General features: G+C 47.3%; 2 protein-coding genes across 3 annotated transcripts; both read left to right on the top strand.

Annotated features, from left to right (window-relative positions):
- Positions 1–1,415: 1,415 nt before the first annotated feature.
- Positions 1,416–2,625, top strand: LOC6540901. Of its 2 annotated transcripts, none has more exons than XM_026978931.1 (2): positions 1,416–1,831; positions 1,895–2,625. In XM_026978931.1, the coding sequence occupies exons 1-2, from the start codon at positions 1,577–1,579 to the stop codon at positions 2,516–2,518; spliced, it is 879 nt and encodes a 292-aa protein (XP_026834732.1). In that variant the 5' UTR covers positions 1,416–1,576; the 3' UTR covers positions 2,519–2,625. The 2 variants fall into 2 exon arrangements, with proteins under 2 accessions (XP_026834732.1, XP_026834731.1); XM_026978930.1 differs by having other exon boundaries at positions 1,883–2,625.
- Positions 2,626–8,657: 6,032 nt separating this feature from the next.
- On the top strand, positions 8,658–10,156 carry LOC6540922. The gene has a single exon (XM_001968788.3). It carries the CDS (start codon positions 8,847–8,849, stop codon positions 10,047–10,049), a length of 1,203 nt encoding a protein of 400 aa, XP_001968824.1. The 5' UTR covers positions 8,658–8,846; the 3' UTR covers positions 10,050–10,156.
- Positions 10,157–17,013: the final 6,857 nt, after the last annotated feature.

The following is a 17,013-nucleotide window of genomic DNA, read 5'->3' as shown; positions in this document are numbered from 1 at the left end:
TTGGCTCAGTGTCGGCCCGTTGCCATAAGCCCAATTAAGTTTGTGGTTTCCGCAATGTCATAATTTTGAATTTACTCGTTCACCTTTTTCGACAGCTGCCATGCTCTATGGGGCATGGGGCATGGGCCTTCTCGCCGAGGATTCTACGCGGAGCGCTTTGGCGGAGGAGGCTGCCAGCGCGGCGTATAATTAACAATAATGAAGTCGTAAAACCGCAATGCAATCAGCGATGCGCAAAACACACACACACACACACCCAACCACACCCAATCCCAAACAAACAGTCGAGAGGCCGAATGGCACACAATGCACTCTCTGCCGCGGGGCATTGGAGCTCAGTTCGGTCCAGTCAGGACACCTGGCCCACCCACCCAGCCGCCCAACCGCCCACTTCGAAGTCAGGGTCACGCGGGCGTTATAAAATATTTATAAACCATTTGCACGCATAATTAGCCTGTCATTACATTTTGAGATTTTCGCTGTTCGGCGCATCGCTGTTTGTTTTCGAATGTGTCAGCCGGGTCAATTGTGCATGCGAGTTTGTGTGTCCTTGCGCTTCAATTTGCAACAGCGCGTCTCGTCCACCGAAAATGATGAACGCTGAAAATGGCCAACTCTTGGCTAAGTGATCAATTACTCTGTGCATGTGCCAAAATGCAACCGAATGCATTTTTGTGCGCTCCAGCGAGTGTTGATTTCTTATTAGTACATTATATTAGTCTTCAAAATGAGCATCAGAAACTTCGACATGGATCAGGAAAATTTCGCACAGTGTGCGTGGCATTTCGATCGCAGCCTTAAAATGGCAGGCTGCTCGGCGCTCGACGTTGTTGGCCAAGTAAACAGAACGGATGGAGCCTTTTATACTACATAGACTGCGCTGGCAAGTAAAACGAGTATCATTACAAAGTAATTATACCCTTCGCAAAATGAGACCGACGACGGGCGCGAGTTGATGGCCGAAATTCATGGACGCACGGGGGGCGGCAGTGGGCGATGGGTGGTGGGTGGTGGGTGGGGGGCGTCGAAATGTCATGTCATGTTGCGACAGGCGACGGAGCGTTATGCAGTGCGGCTGCAAAGGTCCGTGTACATGTGTTCGGCCATAAAGTAATCAGCGGAAATGTCAATGGGCCGCCGCCATTTACTGATGTGTCGGCAACTGAGGTTTACACCGTCAGCCGCGACGTCATCGCCAAGGCACGCGTACTATATCCTTTATGTACGCCAGCCAGTTGTTGTTGTTGTTATTGTTGCAGTGGCAGTGGCAGTGGCATTGTAATTACAATTTTCCGCTGCATATGAAAGCGCAATTGGCCGGGCTGCAGGTTTAATTGCTCGACGACGGTGGGCAGCGACAAACTTTTCACGGCTCAAATTGACGAGAGCATTTTTTTTTTGCGTGTGGCCGGGCAACGGTTGAAAAACAAGTCAAAAAGTTCAGTTAACACTTTCGAGTCCTGGCTATCGGGTTGGAAAATAGAAAAGCTAAAAAATTATTTCGTTCAACAGTGGCTTTACTCGTTCAACTGGCACCATACAAGTTCCTCTACAAACAAGCAGCAAGCTTCAGAAAATGGCATTCTGTGGCCACGTTAGCTCCTCGGGACAAATAGTCCTGCGGGATGAGATCTTCACCAGCAGAACACGCGTCGCACGCTCCTCGTCGTCCAGAGACTCACCAAACTCCATGTCTTCGCTTGGCCAGAACACCACCACACGCACCTACTTCTTCAAGGACGACGGAGGAAATCCTTCGCCCCCAACCACGGATAACTGGTCGCAGGACGGACTGCAGCGATGGGAGAACAGACACATGAAGGGAATCAAGGTAGGAGATTCACAAAGAGCGCCTAGGATAGTTCCACCTATAACTTCTCAGGTGGACCGCCAGCCGGAGGCCGCCTACGAGAAATGGTACTCCGCCAAGCGGCGGCAGCTCCTGGAGAAGCAGCGGCGCATCAAGGAGGAGCAGGACTTCAAGCAGCAGGGGACGGAGGAGCGCAAGGAGCTGGCCAGGATGTGCTACGACCAGTGGCTAAAGGACAAGAGCCGCCAGGCGGCCAACCTGCAGCTGGAGAATCACATCCAAGAGGCGGCCATGAAGGCCAGCATAGCTTTGCGCAAAAACCCCCTGGTGCCTCTGCGCAAGAATCCCCTGGTTTCCGCATCCAGCTCTCTGGGCTCCGGGCGGAGCTTCTCGACGGCACCCAAGCCCATTCGCAAGGTGTCCAAGGACGAAATCCGCAGAGTCGTGGAGGACTGGTGGCTCAGGAAGCAGGGTCAGCAGCAGGCGCAACGCGAGGAGAAGCGACGCGCCATGTTGTCCAAGGTCCTGGAGGAGGAACAGCGCCGGCAGGACGCCCAGGCTGCCTGGTCGAAGTGGATGAGCAACGTGGACGCCAGGCCCAAGCCGGTGCCCCTCAACCAGGGCATGGACTCATTGCGCGGCACCATCTCTCAGCTCTACGTGAACCCAACGCCATGGATGGGTGCAGTTAACCAGCCGCGGATGTAGTCATCTCCGTTCAGATTTCCTGTGACCGTGCGAACTTTATTAGATAACATACAGTGATGTTGCGCTTGTCGAAAAATATATACACCGTCATGGTTTAAGAACTACAATATCATATCGCTTTGCTAGAGTTTCAGATGTTTAATTACGGCATAAATACATCTTTATGCTATGATTAGCCCACATTTGGTATGGTATTCAAGATACATATTTTGCACGGCACTAAATGGTTTGTAGTTATAACCTCTGCCTCCCAAGTAGAATGGTCTAACACTATTTTCAAGCAATTCAAAAGTCAATTCGCACAATTGCAGCAATACACAGTTTAACCAATTTTGTAAACCAATACGAAAAGAAGGGCAAGTGCAGCTGCGGAGGGGCACTTACCATAGCAAATAACAATTTGCAAGAAAAACACAAAGGAAAGGAGGTAAGCAAAAATCGAATCCAGGACTGCAGAGGACAGGACACTCAATAAGATTTCAATTGTTGTTGCACAGGATACATTTTCGGGCTGGATACGAGCTGGTGGAGACGATGCAGACGATGCCCAGGAAATGGTGTAAAAGCTTTGCCCATTTTCATTAGATTTCCCGTTGCGGCTGATCCTGTGCGTCTGAAAAGTTACAAAATTATATTGTTCCAAAATAAAATAAGGCATGTTTTAGGTAGCATCGACTGCAAAACAGGGACTTGGCCAGCTGAGAGTGGTAGTGGGAGTGGGAAACCGAAATACAAACAAACAAAGCCAAAGGCCTAAAGTTCATTTGCACAGTTTCCCAGCACTCGGCTTGCTCCAAGCTCCCCCTTCAGCAAAGTCAAAGGCCAGCCGGTCCGGGCAAACAAAAAGACCAAAAAGACGCTGGAAATCCTTTTGATGAGGTCAACGTTGGTTTGGTTTCCAGTTCACACACGCATGACTCCGCACACACAGGCAGGAAAGTGCACTGTGATTGAAGTAATGACACAAGTACGGCCCACCGTGGAACATATGCCTAGATTTCAGTGAGTTCGAAGTTGATGCTAAAAACTATAAATGATTGGAGTTGGAGGGCACACTTAAAGTTTAATTTGATATAAATTATAAATAGCTTTTTCACTCTATTAAAGCTAGTTCTATTCGCAGTTTTATAGAGCATCTGGCAAGCACTTTTTCACAAAGGGTTGCTTTTCAAATTTCGAAGCATAAATGCTTCAGTTAATACGCGATGGAGCGCTTCGTCACTATGTGAACTGCCCTCCAAGATCTTGAAAAATCGCTTAAAAAGTAAATCCAGCAACTGTTGACATAAAACAACAAGTTTCGCATTCACAGGCACGGACTTAAGATATTTTGAGGATATTCCTTTCCCCTTTAACTACAATTTTCGTACAGTGTGCAGTTGGCCAGGTCGATGCCTACTCATGCATGTTAGGTTGTTTGTTCGAGATACTGGGAAATGATGGGGAAACGACGTTGGTTGGAGAGGGGAAGCCCCGAATATCGAGCATTGGCAGGATTAAATTTGGAAGGTATTGAAGCATGTTATTCGTCATCAATGTTGTTTGCACTAACTAGTTTGTGCTGCTTGTGCTGCTTTTGTTGTTAAGCCCGTTGTTTTTGTTGCTGTTTGTTTTCATCATCCCCATGCTGGCCACGTTGTTGGTGCATTTGTTGCTATTGCATGCAACTTGGTCGCCGAGTCAAGTCGTTTCCAGGTTGCTTGCATTGTTTACGCACTTTCGCTTTGATATTATTGTAGTGTGCATTTCGGCTTGATACCCATCTGACCAGGGTAATGGCCAGATTGAGCAACCGCCCTCCGGACCACAAGAAAACCCCACGCCCACCGATGCCCACTCACTGCCACTCAGAGAAAATCTAGACAGCTATGCTGGGTATGTGAGTGTTGTGTTGGAGTCAACTGCATTAAAGTGACAGTTAATAAAGTGCTTTTCATGTAAAAGAAAATTATTCTGTAATTATTTATTATAGATATATATACTTATATTCGGATAGGATGACTATCCATAGCATCGATCGGAAAATGGCAAGTAGTGTGGTATGTGCCATATTTACACTTGGATTCCCCCAGGGCACAGTGCCCAGTTACACTGCCTACCCACCCGACATTCAGTTGTTGCGGGAACCATGTTGAACATCCTCGAACATCACTCATAATCCCTCCGTTCGAGGCAATCCTCTCCAGCCGCCCACGTTATTGATCGCAGGACATCAGTTTGATAAATATCTGGTCCATTGTGTGAGCATAAAACTGGGCATCGACGGATCCGCTGACCTCTTGCAGCTTTCCTTTACTTTGCACCTGCCTTTGTCGGGCATTCAATGGTCGGACGGACTTGAATCCCCATTTTCCATTGCATTATTTATGGGCACAGCGAGCAGTCCACCTTGGCGCAGTGGTTAGGTTGGTGGGGGACTTCATTGTTTTTACCACTAAACACCTGGCAATATATCTTTTTGTGCCACTGAAACGCGAGTTATCCTGCGGACTGGCCCTTTTTATTCCGCTCTATCTTGCTGAAAGGCCATGAAAGATTGAGCTTTTCTTATGCAAAATTGTTGGAAGGGAAAAAATGGTCGCGGTGCTCGGCAGTTCAGTGTGTGGGTACTTCGAACGACATTTCTTAAATCAACTGTTCCGAAAGTCCTGCCATTATTGTAATTTCCCCTTTTGAATTGAAGAAAAACCTTGAGATTATATGCGTCCAGGTTGAGCAGTTCCATTGGCACGCAAGAGCTTTAAATCAACAATTAATTAAGGAGCAAATTGAAATTCATGACTGTCGCTAATCAGGCCCGCATTTACATGAAACCAATAGCTGCAGAACGGTGGAAAAAACTATTAAAGGGCAGCGGCAAAAAACCGGGCCAAATTATGTCAGCAATTAGGCAAACTATGATACTCGAAAGAGGAGCTCTGCGAGGGAGCAGAGCGGAAAATCGAGGGACGAAGTGGATTTCAACGCAGACGGTAGATGGCGAACGTGGACATCATTAAAAACTCATTTACATGCAGGCTGGCCTGTGTCGCAGGACATTTGGCCGGGAAAGGACGGATCTGGCTAACTCGGTGACTTGGTGACTCGCTGACTGGGCTCACTGGGCTGACTGGGCTGACTGACTGGGGCAGTTTGTTAATTTTAGATTTGAGACACGTCTCCAACTCAATTTTATCGCATGTTACGCCTTGCTGCCTTTCGCTTTACGCCCAATGTCAACGGACTACGGACCAGGACCGACATTTTCCAGCGATTTCCCTTCCACCCACGTCCTGAATTTTGATTTCAAGTGTCGCCGTTCGCCGTTCGCCGTTGCCGTCATTTTCATCCGAATTGACTGGGCCAATTAGGGGGCGAGGTATATTTTATGCGCCTCAAGAACCTCTCTACAAATTGGCCATTGTTGCCACTGCCATTGATAGCTCCACATTCCATTGCCGCTGGCCAAGTGGTATTCCTCACACGGCGAACTCCTGGCAATACAAAGTTGGACAATGGCATCATACGCAAAGTTTTAATATCATTTTTGCATAATATTTTCTCAGCCGAGCAGAGTTTTTGGGACTAGGCCGGCCACCTGACTGACCGCACGCATGGGAATTTCGCCAGGTGCTTGGCAGCCAACTCATAAAGCTAATTAAGAAATGTGCCAAAGTTGCTCTGCAAAGTTGTGTGGCTTACTTCGGGGCAGCGCTTCCTGGAAATTAGGTAAATTTATTAAAAGCCGACAAACAAACTTTGAGTGCACGGCCAAGTGGTGCGTTTAATTCAATCTAGTATTTTGACTGGCAGATGGAGTCGCTCCTCGCCGGAAATTACGACCATTGGTTGCAAATATCATAGGAAAAGTATCACAATAGAGTGAAGTCTAGAACATAAGATGTTGGGTGTATGAAAGAGTGTGCAAGTCCAGAAGTTTGACCAGTAGTTCCGAGTACTAGGCGTTGAGTGAGCTGTAAAGTCTACAACAAAGCCCGAGATGGCATAAACACTTCGCAAACAACAATTTTGCATATTTACTTATGCAATATGACTATCTTCCCGAGCACAACTAAGCTGAACTTCTTTTCGAGCTTTTATTTAATCAGGCATAGTTCAAAAGTTGTGAACAAAAACTTTTGGCCCAGCAATTGTTTTCCTCAAATGCCTTTGATATTTCGCTCGACTCTGCCTTCTACGACATGAGATGCGAATATTTGTCGCAATCAAATAAAAACTTTGCCGGATTATAAAAAAGGAAAGGAGCAGCAGTATTCCCAGAGGAAATTGTAGGCTGCAGCTGCGGGGAGGGCGCAATAAGCCTCTGCCTAGCCACTTTGGGTTGAAAAATCTAATAACTGGTAAATCACCTTGCAAAATGTTCATTTCACAGCGCTATAAACACGCATCGAGCCTCGTCCTTGGGCTGGCGACCCCTTGTCGACTTAAACACTTACAACGACTTAACCACCTTTTGTTATTTCGCCTGCGTAGTAGCCCTGTCTGTCACTTTAATCTGCCTGCCACACGCAGAAGAGCCGGCAAGGAGGCGAAATCCCACCAAGGACACTCACATGAGCCAAGTTTGCATGCCTGGCGAGGCTTGCAAAGTTATTAACACGCGGCTCCGACTTAAATAAGTCATATTCCAGCCGCCTTTCGGGCTCAGCTCACTGCCTCCTTGACTGACTTCTTGTCTGGCCCGCAAAGGGGTGAGGACATTAATGGGGTTTTCCCATTAATTGCACGACCGGCCTGAAAGTGAAAGCTTTGAGCCAGAAAAGTTGGCTAAAGACCGCTCCGTCGTCTGTGCCCAATGTGGTTCATTTAAATTTAGGGCCATAATCGTAGTAAACTTTTATTTTAAATCTTTTGGCAACAGAATGCAACTTTAGGAAAAGGTTGGACAGGTATCTGTTAGTCGAGCCCTTTAATTCTTGCTTTCCATGTAATCAGTGAGATTGCGCAATCTTTCCATTAACGTTCCAAAAATTCCCTACCAAATTATGCGTTTTGAGTTAATGTACCTTGGGGAAGCGATTTCGATTTCTATCAATGAAAGTTTTGGGAAATTCATCCACCGCTAATGGAAATTCGTGTTTCGAGGACCGCCATCCGCGTCGCCTGTCGATAAAGGCAAATCCTGTTGCAAATGTCGCTGCAGTCGTGCGACTTGTTTGTAAATTATAAAATAATGCCAGTTGCATTCCCAACGACGTCTGCTGGCTCTACCGACGCCGTTTTTCCACTTTTCCGCTTTTGTTTTTGAATGTGGTCATAGGCTGCAGGGGGCGTGCAGGGAGTGCACGGCAATTTTTATGCTAAAGTGGCACATTTTTGGCTTAGCTTTTAAACATCGCGGCTAAAAATCGTACCTGTGCACCAGGGGCAGCGGCAGCAAATACTTTCCGGGGGCCGGCAATGGCCGTCTCAGCTCTTTGTTCCCCAATAGTTCCGGCTGATATGCGATGGCCGTGGAAAAGGTTCGGCGCCTTGAGCCCCCTTGATCCCCCAGGATGCGCCTCTGTGGGCAGCCGAGCAGCCGAGTAGCCGTTGTGAGTAGCAGTGAGGCAGTGTGGCATGTCTGCTTGGCAGCGTACTCAACTGTCGGCACTGTCAAATAACTGACATTACCCCGCCGCCACAGCTGCACCACTGCACCACCTCCACCTCCGCCTCCACCACCACCGCCGGCTTGGGGCAGCTGCACCACCGCAGACGACGCCGTGTTGTCGTCATCGCTCCAGAGCCGCGCACTTTCGTGACTGCGAACAATAAAAATTTCGATTAGAATGTAAGAGCAACAACCGTTCGGCAACTTCAGCTGCTGCAGCGGCAATGGCAATCAAGTTGTGCGAGGCCCGATCGGCAGAAGGGTCCGTGGACCGGGTAGCTGGGTGGGGTAGCCGTGCCACAGACATAGAATTATAATGGGAAAAAGAGCTAAATTGCATATTAATAGAAATGGAAACCTGAATGTTATGCAGCGCAAAGCATTTGAAGGCCCACCATTTCATTACATTCTACGGACTTGAGAAAGGTGGCAGCAGTGGAAAGGGTGGTGCAGGAAAATTTAGGACATACCCATGCAATCTGGGGTAATCTAAAATAATAAGAGACTGAGAGATTTGAGTCTAGTGTCAAGTAACAAAAAGTTATTGTTCGCTATTCCAACACACTAGCTTCAACACTTTTCATAGACTTCCAAGTTTATCGGTTTGAAGACGCAAGGTGTTCCATATATCGTCTTAGACGACGTATTCCAGTTGAATATTGGGTACACAGGAAGCTACAAACATAGTTACTTTGAAGTCACAAGAGGAACCTTGGAAGCCAAGAGCACTGCAAAATGGCATTTCTGGGAAGAGTCAACAGTCAGGGAGCCCTAATCGACTGCGAAGTGTTCTGTGGCCGTGCAGCCATGGGCCAGACCCAGCAGGACTCAGCCTGCCAAGCCAGAAAGGACGAGGCTAGTGCGCTGGTCCCGCGCAGAAAGGGTTCCAGGACCTTCATCAAGACCTGTGACAAGGACAGCCTAGTGCGCTGCATGGGAAGCCCCAGCACAGTGCGCTACGTGGGCAGCTCCGGGTCGTGCAGTGAAGTGAACTCATTGGACGAGACGGAGATCTCCACTCTGCGCTGCTGCTCGGATTTGTCCCTGGGCACCCTGATGTCGAGCAAGACAATTGAGGGGGTCCGCGTTGGTGAACTGGGAGAGGATGCCGAGCTGCAGACGGAGTCGGAGACGGTCTGCCTGCATCTGGGCAGTACCAGCAGTAGCGCCAGCAGTGACCGCAGTAGTTCCAGTGGCACATCCTACTCCTCATCCCGCAGCGGCAATTCAACCGACAAGGACTCGACGACCTCGATGTGCAGCTGGGAGGAGGCCATGTCCCAGGACGGCGGCATGCTGTCCCCGCTCGAGGAGCCACTGAGCCACAGCCTGCCCTCGCTGCGCCTGGGATCGGACGGCGGAGGATCGCCGCCCCTCACCTACACGCGCCGCATCGCACCGCTCCAGATCCAGCGCTCCGCCGGCGAGGCCTACGAGAACTGGCTGTCCGGGAAGCAACGCCAGTGCCAGTACAAGCTGCAGGCGAAGCAGGCCGAGATCCAGGTGCAGCGCCAACGCACGGAGCTGAGGCAGCGGCTCGCCAAGGAGAAGTACGAGCAGTGGTGTCAGCAGAAGGCGCAGCAGGCCGCCAGTGCCCCCAAGCCCGCCAAGCCAGCCAATACCGCCAGTACCGCCAAGCCATCCCAACCTGCTCAGCTGTCGACGCAGAAGAATGCCGCGTCCGTGCAGCACCACCTGCAGGAGTGGGAGATGCAGAAGCTGAGGCAGCTGGAACAGCGCCGCCAGGAGCAGCGAAACGCCGAGCGGCGGCGTCTGGAGGAGAAGGCCGTTCGCCGGTCGCAGGCGGAGGAGGCCTTCAGTCGGTGGATGAGCAACGTGGCCCAGAGGCCCAAACCGGTCCCCGCCAGCCAGGGAATGAAGTCGCTGCGCGGCACCGTTTCCGACATCTTTATAAATCCCAAGCAGTGGGTGGACTAGGCAGCCGGTTTTGAGTTGGGCGGAGGTGTCGGAAAAGTGAAGGGCCTGGATTGGCTGAAAGAAAGTTTTAACAAGTGTAACCATATTTACCCATTTAACACTATTAAATACCCTAAAAGAATCGCTTCCTAAAATCATTTTGCAACTGGGGTTGCAAAATATATAATATAATAACATAGGTACTTGTGATTTTGATCATTTCCATAATTGATTGCATAGAACAGTTTGCACCTTCTGGATTATATTCGCAGTATCATTTGACCACCTCTCAGCAGCTAATAACCACTTCCTCATTAGTGGGGAATCAAAGCATCGCGAGGCACAAAGGCATTGATTTTGCCTCTACACCAATACGCAACTAGTCCATTAATGAGCTGCATTAAGCTGCCCCCGCAAAGGAGATGTTGCATGTTCCCCATAGAACACATGCTCATCATCATTAACAAATGCTATACATCAAACATCCATTTCAATTGTCTAGGCAATATGTCTATATTCACCCACAAGTTGTCAAAATGTAATGTATGTTTTACAATACAGAAATATTGTGAAAATTTCCCCTAATTACCCTAGTTACCTCGACTATTAGATACCCATTACTCGCACGTAATAGGACTCTTAAGTCTTGAATCAATTTTTGGATTCAAATATTTTTTGCTTGCTGATGAATTTTCAAAGGCAGATCCTGTAATCTTAACTGCAATCTGATAGTAATCCTGGCTGTATATCTGTATTTACTAGGCAAGGACATGGAAATATGAGTAACATTTTTGCCAGAGGTACGAAGAAATCTTCCATTTTGCATGGAAATCTTTATTAAAGAAACACAATTATAAATCCGAATAAATGTATACTCACAACAATGAGACAATTTCGTCTCAACAGTAAACGAATATATTTAGTGTTTTTTGCTACTATTCCAAATATTAGTATAATGAAAATGGCGGTAACGAAGCATTCATTATGCTGAATTATTTCGATTCCCAATCGAATTTCTCGACTTTGCCCAAACACAAAATGAATAATGGGTGCAAGAGCAGCAATATTGCCGCACAAGAAAACAAAACCGCAGGCCTCAATTAATTTTTTCGCACAAATCACGCGAATAATCAAAAATTAGATAGCACCTGCTGACCTGCTGCTGCTGCTGTTGCTGCTGTTGCTGCTGCTGCATTTGTTTTTAATGCAGCTGCATCGAAAACAATAGCCAGAGATGCTCGGCCGGAAAGCTGTTATCCCATGATTGCGGTGAGTTTTCGGGCGGATTTGCTTAGGCCTCGGTGGTCGTTACGCAGTTGGCAGTCGTGGAACAATAATGTCCGCAAATTGACGCCACAAGCTGTTGGTTCAATGAGAGAGCCCACTGGCACGCACAGATGCACAGATGCACATGCCAGTGCGTCTGTGGCACTTCCTCTGTGCCGCCATATTGAATTCGAGCCCGGTTAGTGGGTTTCCCCGCCCTTTCCACTACACCTAACCACCTATGCCCACTTCCGCCCACCGCAGCTTTGGAGCTCCGGCTCCGTCTGCGCTCTGGGCTCTTTGGCGCTCCTCCGTGTTTTGGTGCGGTTTTTATTTGCCAGCTTGTTTTCTGCTGGTTAGCCGGTTGAATTTCCCGAATTTTCCGGCTCCCAGGCAGGTTCTACTCGGCGTCGCGCGTGTTGCCATCGAAAAACAAGCAACCGTACTGCTCCCTTTCGGACCCAAAGCTCCAGCTCGTGCTCCTCCTCCTGCCCCTGCTCCTGCTCCTCCTGCTCCTGCTCCTGCTGCTCCTCCCGCGCAATAATTATCGTTGCGGGCGCCACGGCAACACGTTGTCTAAACGCATTGTTAGCGAATTGTTGGACAGGAAATCTGGTAACAAAAATGAGTCCCTCTTCTAAATGCACTAAATTTCACTAAGCATGAATATATTTAACTGACAAAGGTTCTGTAAACTGCACTGATTTAGGAGTTGTGTTAAGAAAAAGCACACATTTTTTATAGGACAGAATTGTTAAAAATCTAAATAAAAATCTGATACCAAATGGTTTCAAAAATTTTTCACTAAAATAATAATAACACACACACTTGCGCACCGCGTAAAGCGAATTTCTCTTGGTTGAAAGGGATTTTTTGCAAGTCGAAATATCCTCGTTTCAGTTGCCCCAAAAGGTGTGGTGAATAAGTCAAAAGTTCATGTCGTTCGTAGGCGATGTTTCATTTTTATAATTTGAAGAGTTTGGTATCGAGCTAGTAATCTATTTTGTGAAGGTTTTTAGACATAAATGTGTAAATTTAAATAATACGATTTGGCATGTTCGTCTGCCCAGCTGAAGCCTATGCAACTGCAACTGCAACTGCATGACTCACACCAAATGAGGCAAGATCTTCGATTTTCCCACCGCACATATTTAGCATTCATATTGCGTTGCAGCTCGCTATTATGCCCACGTGTATTATTAGCGTCCATGTAATACTCGCAAAGTGCATGCTTTTCACTTTGCCGCATACGTTTCAAAGTCATTAGGCGGCGCACTCGCAGAGCAGATGCTAGCCCAACTCTGACCCCTGACCCCTGACCCCAGGCCCCGTATTCCGGCTCTGCTTACAACGGACTCCGGACGCCGGAACGAACCGTGGTCATTATGCGGCTGGTTATTTTCCAGGTTCCGTGGCTCAAGTGCCTATTTGAGATCGGGCAGGGGTCGCGACCCCGAGCGCCTCCAACTTGCCGTTCGAGTTTCAGTTTGCTTTCCGCCTGGTTTTTACTTTTTTACTTTTTTTTTTTTTGCCACACCGAGCATTTCAAAAGAAGCACTTAAAAATCGACACGGTATGCAGTTATTTGTTATTTACTGTTGGCGAAAATTGCTTACTTGGAGTCGTTGCCATCGGTCCACAACCATCGGTTGGCCCAGAGAGCAGCGTTATATCTACGGTTTTCAATCAGCCTAATGACAGAGACGGTCGAAATTTGCTTTTTAATTAAAAGAAAATACCATTCAACATTGTCGAAGAGCAGACACTCGAAAAACTCAACTACTCGCATCGCATCACAGAAACTTGGGCCAAAGGAAAGCCCGACTCAGATAAACAGAGTAGCCGAGCCATAACAACAATGATAAACAAGTTTGCCACTTCATTTTGAATGGTCCGGCGACGTTCTGATAGCTACTTAGTGCCCATATTAAAATCCGACCGACACAAAGCCACAAAGCCAATGCAATGGCAACTTCCTGTTCAAACAGATAAACATCAAGGGTAGCCAGCATCGGGAACATAAATAAAAACAACAGTGCAGTTGCTCCGAAATGCAACTTAATCAGCATTTATGAAAGAATCTCCAAACTATTGCTGCCCTACACGGAACTGAATTAGTGAGCGGGTATGCATGAAATTGAGATAGCTCTAGATAACACACTGCCTTAAGCTGGGTAATGGGTATCTGATAGTCGCTACCCTGGACTGCTGATAGGCGAAGTCGAATTTAAGTTTACCCACAGCATTTGTAAAGGGTCTTACGATTTCGTGTTCACAATTTACTTTTTCCCGCTTCGCATTGCCACCCGTTAGAAGCTAATAATTTCATATTTTTATGCTGAAGCATTTATTTGCTTAACTGTCTGGTTGTTTGGCTGTTGGTTTGTAATCTGCCAAATGTACCAGCCGAATCCCGCTCCTGGCCTGGTCTGCTCGCCACTCGAGCTAATGACACTTTATGTGGTCGAGGCTGAAGTGGCTGGGAACTGCGGGAAGTCGGCTGCCGACCTGGTAGTCATCCAAGTTGCAGAGAGCAGCTCGCCAGCAACCTGCTGCCTCGGCTGGGTGTCTGGATAATGTGCTTTATGCCTCTTGTCTGTGGTAAGTTTTCAAACCAAAGGCGTAATCCCCGAGAGCGCTTGGCTTTGATGAGGCCCTCGAGAGTTAGTTCTTCTGGCTATATGGTTGTGCTGGGTGGTACACTTCGTTTAGTTCGTAATATTGATGAACTCATGACCCAAGTCGGGCGTGTTTCTATCGAGTGGAGCTGCTTAAAGCCATTTGCCAGCAATGGCTATATTAAAGTTGTGCCGTGCAGGCCATTAGGCCTATCATTTGCATCTGGCTATCTCCATTGAAGTGGGTGAGGCGTGTCCGGGCTTTACAATTTTAAACACTTCCGCCGCACAATGCACGTGGAAAATAAATACAAAAAATCTTTACTCAACCACTGTTGTCCGCACATAAAACTTTCCCATTCGGTTGTCTGTCTGGGCAATAAACAGGAAAAATTTACGCGCTGCTAACATGCAACTTGTGGCTTGATCCTTGAGTCAAGGTTTCTGGCGGACTTCCTGTGAGGGGCCACCGAGGGGCAAATGCAATTTCCCCATGCAGCTTGCATAAAACTTGCAGCTGGAATTTTCCCCCGAGCAATTTCATATTAGAGTTCCACTCGAGCAACTTTGTAATTGAAATCAAAGTGTGTAAAGTGAGCTCGAAATCAAACCGAATGCAACACACATGAACACTTTCGAAACGAACCATTCCATCAGCTTCGCCCTCAATTGAACTGTGGGACAAAAGACATGCCGGCATTCGGAAAACTTGGTCATTTATTTTGATTAAAGTTGCCTAACAATTAAACCCTCTGTAAGTGAATACAGTTTCGAGAATTGCCATGCCCAAGTGTTTGCCAATTGTTTGCATTCAGCACGACTTGGATCACTTTTCACGTGATTGCGTTTCCTATTCATGAAAACAAAGGGAAAAGATTGCTGAAAGGATTCTTTCAAGTTACTCACCAGTTTTCCACGAACTAAACTGTTTGGTGCAGCCAAAAATGTGTTTGCTTATTGCATACTTTATGGGAACCGTGTGTTATAAACCAGTTTGGGCTTATTACGTATTTTATACTTTAAATTGGAAAATGCATGCGCCAAATGCCATGCCTTCTTGTCATTGAATTTGGGTCATTAATTAGTTTCGTATTCATTACAAAATCTATAATTAATATGAAAATAATTTGGGCAACAGCATGCAAAATGCATGGAAATCATCTTAATAGTAAATCTCAAATCAATTTGCCAAATCCCCAGCACACGCACACAGCTGCACACACACACGCAAGCACTCGCACGCACACTCACACACGTGCAATCGAGCAACAATAATCACAGGAATTTATCTAAAGTAGGCAGCAGGCAGGAATCAGGACGACGTCATCGAGGCAAAGTCGACGGCATTTACATAAACTTCGTGGACACTCAGGCCATCCTGCATGCAACTGTAGCTGCAACTGCAACTGCAGCTGCAACTGCGTAGGAGATGCATCCCGCAGATAGGCAGGATCTGCAATTGAGGACATTTATCATGCCCCTGACGGGCGAGGACGATGACGGGCGGCCCCAGCAACTTGGTTAATTATAATGGGTGCGGCTTTTGGGGGGAGTGCAGTGATTATGGGCCGATGTAAATAGGGGGCGGGGTAGCTCTGGGTGGACGCTGGCAAATTGCAATTCCAAGAGAGACGACCGGAAGGAAGTGTAAAATTCAAATATGACAAATGACATGAACTTAAGCGGCTCCTGGTTGAGGGGGGATTGAGCAGGGGGATTGACTGCGGGGATATGGCTTACTCAAAGCCCAAGCTACGTAAGATTTATTGTGTGCCGGTATATGGAAATTATTAATATCGTAATGTCTTGCCATGATTTTGGGCAGAACGGACCACCAGGAGTCTTAATTAGCAATTTCGTAATTTGTCATTTTGCATGCTGGTCAGGCGCAAACGCAAATATTTTGATGACCTTACGCCCCACAAGGAATTGCTGGTAAATTGAAAATAAAGTTTCGGCTTGGCCGAGGAGGCGACAAAAGAAGATTGTCCTGATTAATATTTGATTGAATTGCAAGTCATTGCATAATTTAAGACGTCAGATCGGCTTGTGTAAGCTTTTGGGCTGATTAGGCGGCTTATGGCTAAATTATCGTTAACAGTACTGCTAAAAACTTCATTTAATCTGAAAGAAAACCAACGTTAGCCTGATATGTAACATTTACTACGAGTTGCACATATCCGAGCATTTAAATTTTAAGAAGAATTATAAATATTCCTCAGACTACTGACTCTGAGTGCAATAATCTAAGCGCTTTAATTGTCGGCCAGGTCAACAGTTTCAAACCCTTCATCAGAGCCTCAAGATGCTTCCAATCAGATACCAGTACTCGAACCGACCACAAGCTCTGACAATCGAGATTCCAAATAGCAGTGGTGCTGCAGTGTGTGGGCCTCCAGACCCTCCTCCCCACTGCCCCCTTTCGCCATGACAATCAAGACAAGGGCAGCGATTCAAGTTGCTTTGAGCATGTTGTGGTTCCACACACAAGTCGTCCTGCCACATCGACCTCCAGGAGCAGCGATTGTAATCCCAGGCGCGTCCAGGAGCAGGCAGTGCCGCACCGAAGCAGGGACAGATTACAGGGCATGGTGCGGAAAAACTGGAAACACGATAACAATAAAAAGTGGCTGGCTGCTGACACAAAAAACAGGAACTCGGGAAGAGCTCTAAAAACAATTTGACATTTGGCCAGCAAATGCAGGGGGCCATCAGCCAAAGAGCTCCCAGCCAGAGCCGTAAAAAATTAGTGGGTCTGGCTGGTGGAGAGTGCCAGGACTCACGTTATCGGCATACACCATCATCACCCGACCTGACGGACGTTGTCAACACCCAAGCAAGGACTTGGGCCAGGAGTCAAATGGGCTGGGCCACGGGGTCAAATACACTCACGCCTATAAGCAGTGGAGCGCTGTGTCCAGGTGGCTTTGGTCAAGGTACTTTTTAAAGAACTCTGAGCTTATATCGTTTTATCGGGTGATTTTGAAATATAACATAATATAACAATATAACATTCGATGTGACGCAGCTAACTTAATCATGTGCTATTCATTTATTCACCACTTTTTTGGGTACCTTGCTCAGTACCTTGGTGGCCAGGC

Source organism: Drosophila erecta, unplaced genomic scaffold (assembly GCF_003286155.1).
Source record: "Drosophila erecta strain 14021-0224.00,06,07 unplaced genomic scaffold, DereRS2 tig00000055-arrow-pilon, whole genome shotgun sequence".
In the NCBI taxonomy this organism is placed as follows: Eukaryota; Metazoa; Arthropoda; class Insecta; order Diptera; family Drosophilidae; genus Drosophila; species Drosophila erecta.
This window is presented reverse-complemented; position numbering and strand designations above follow the sequence as displayed.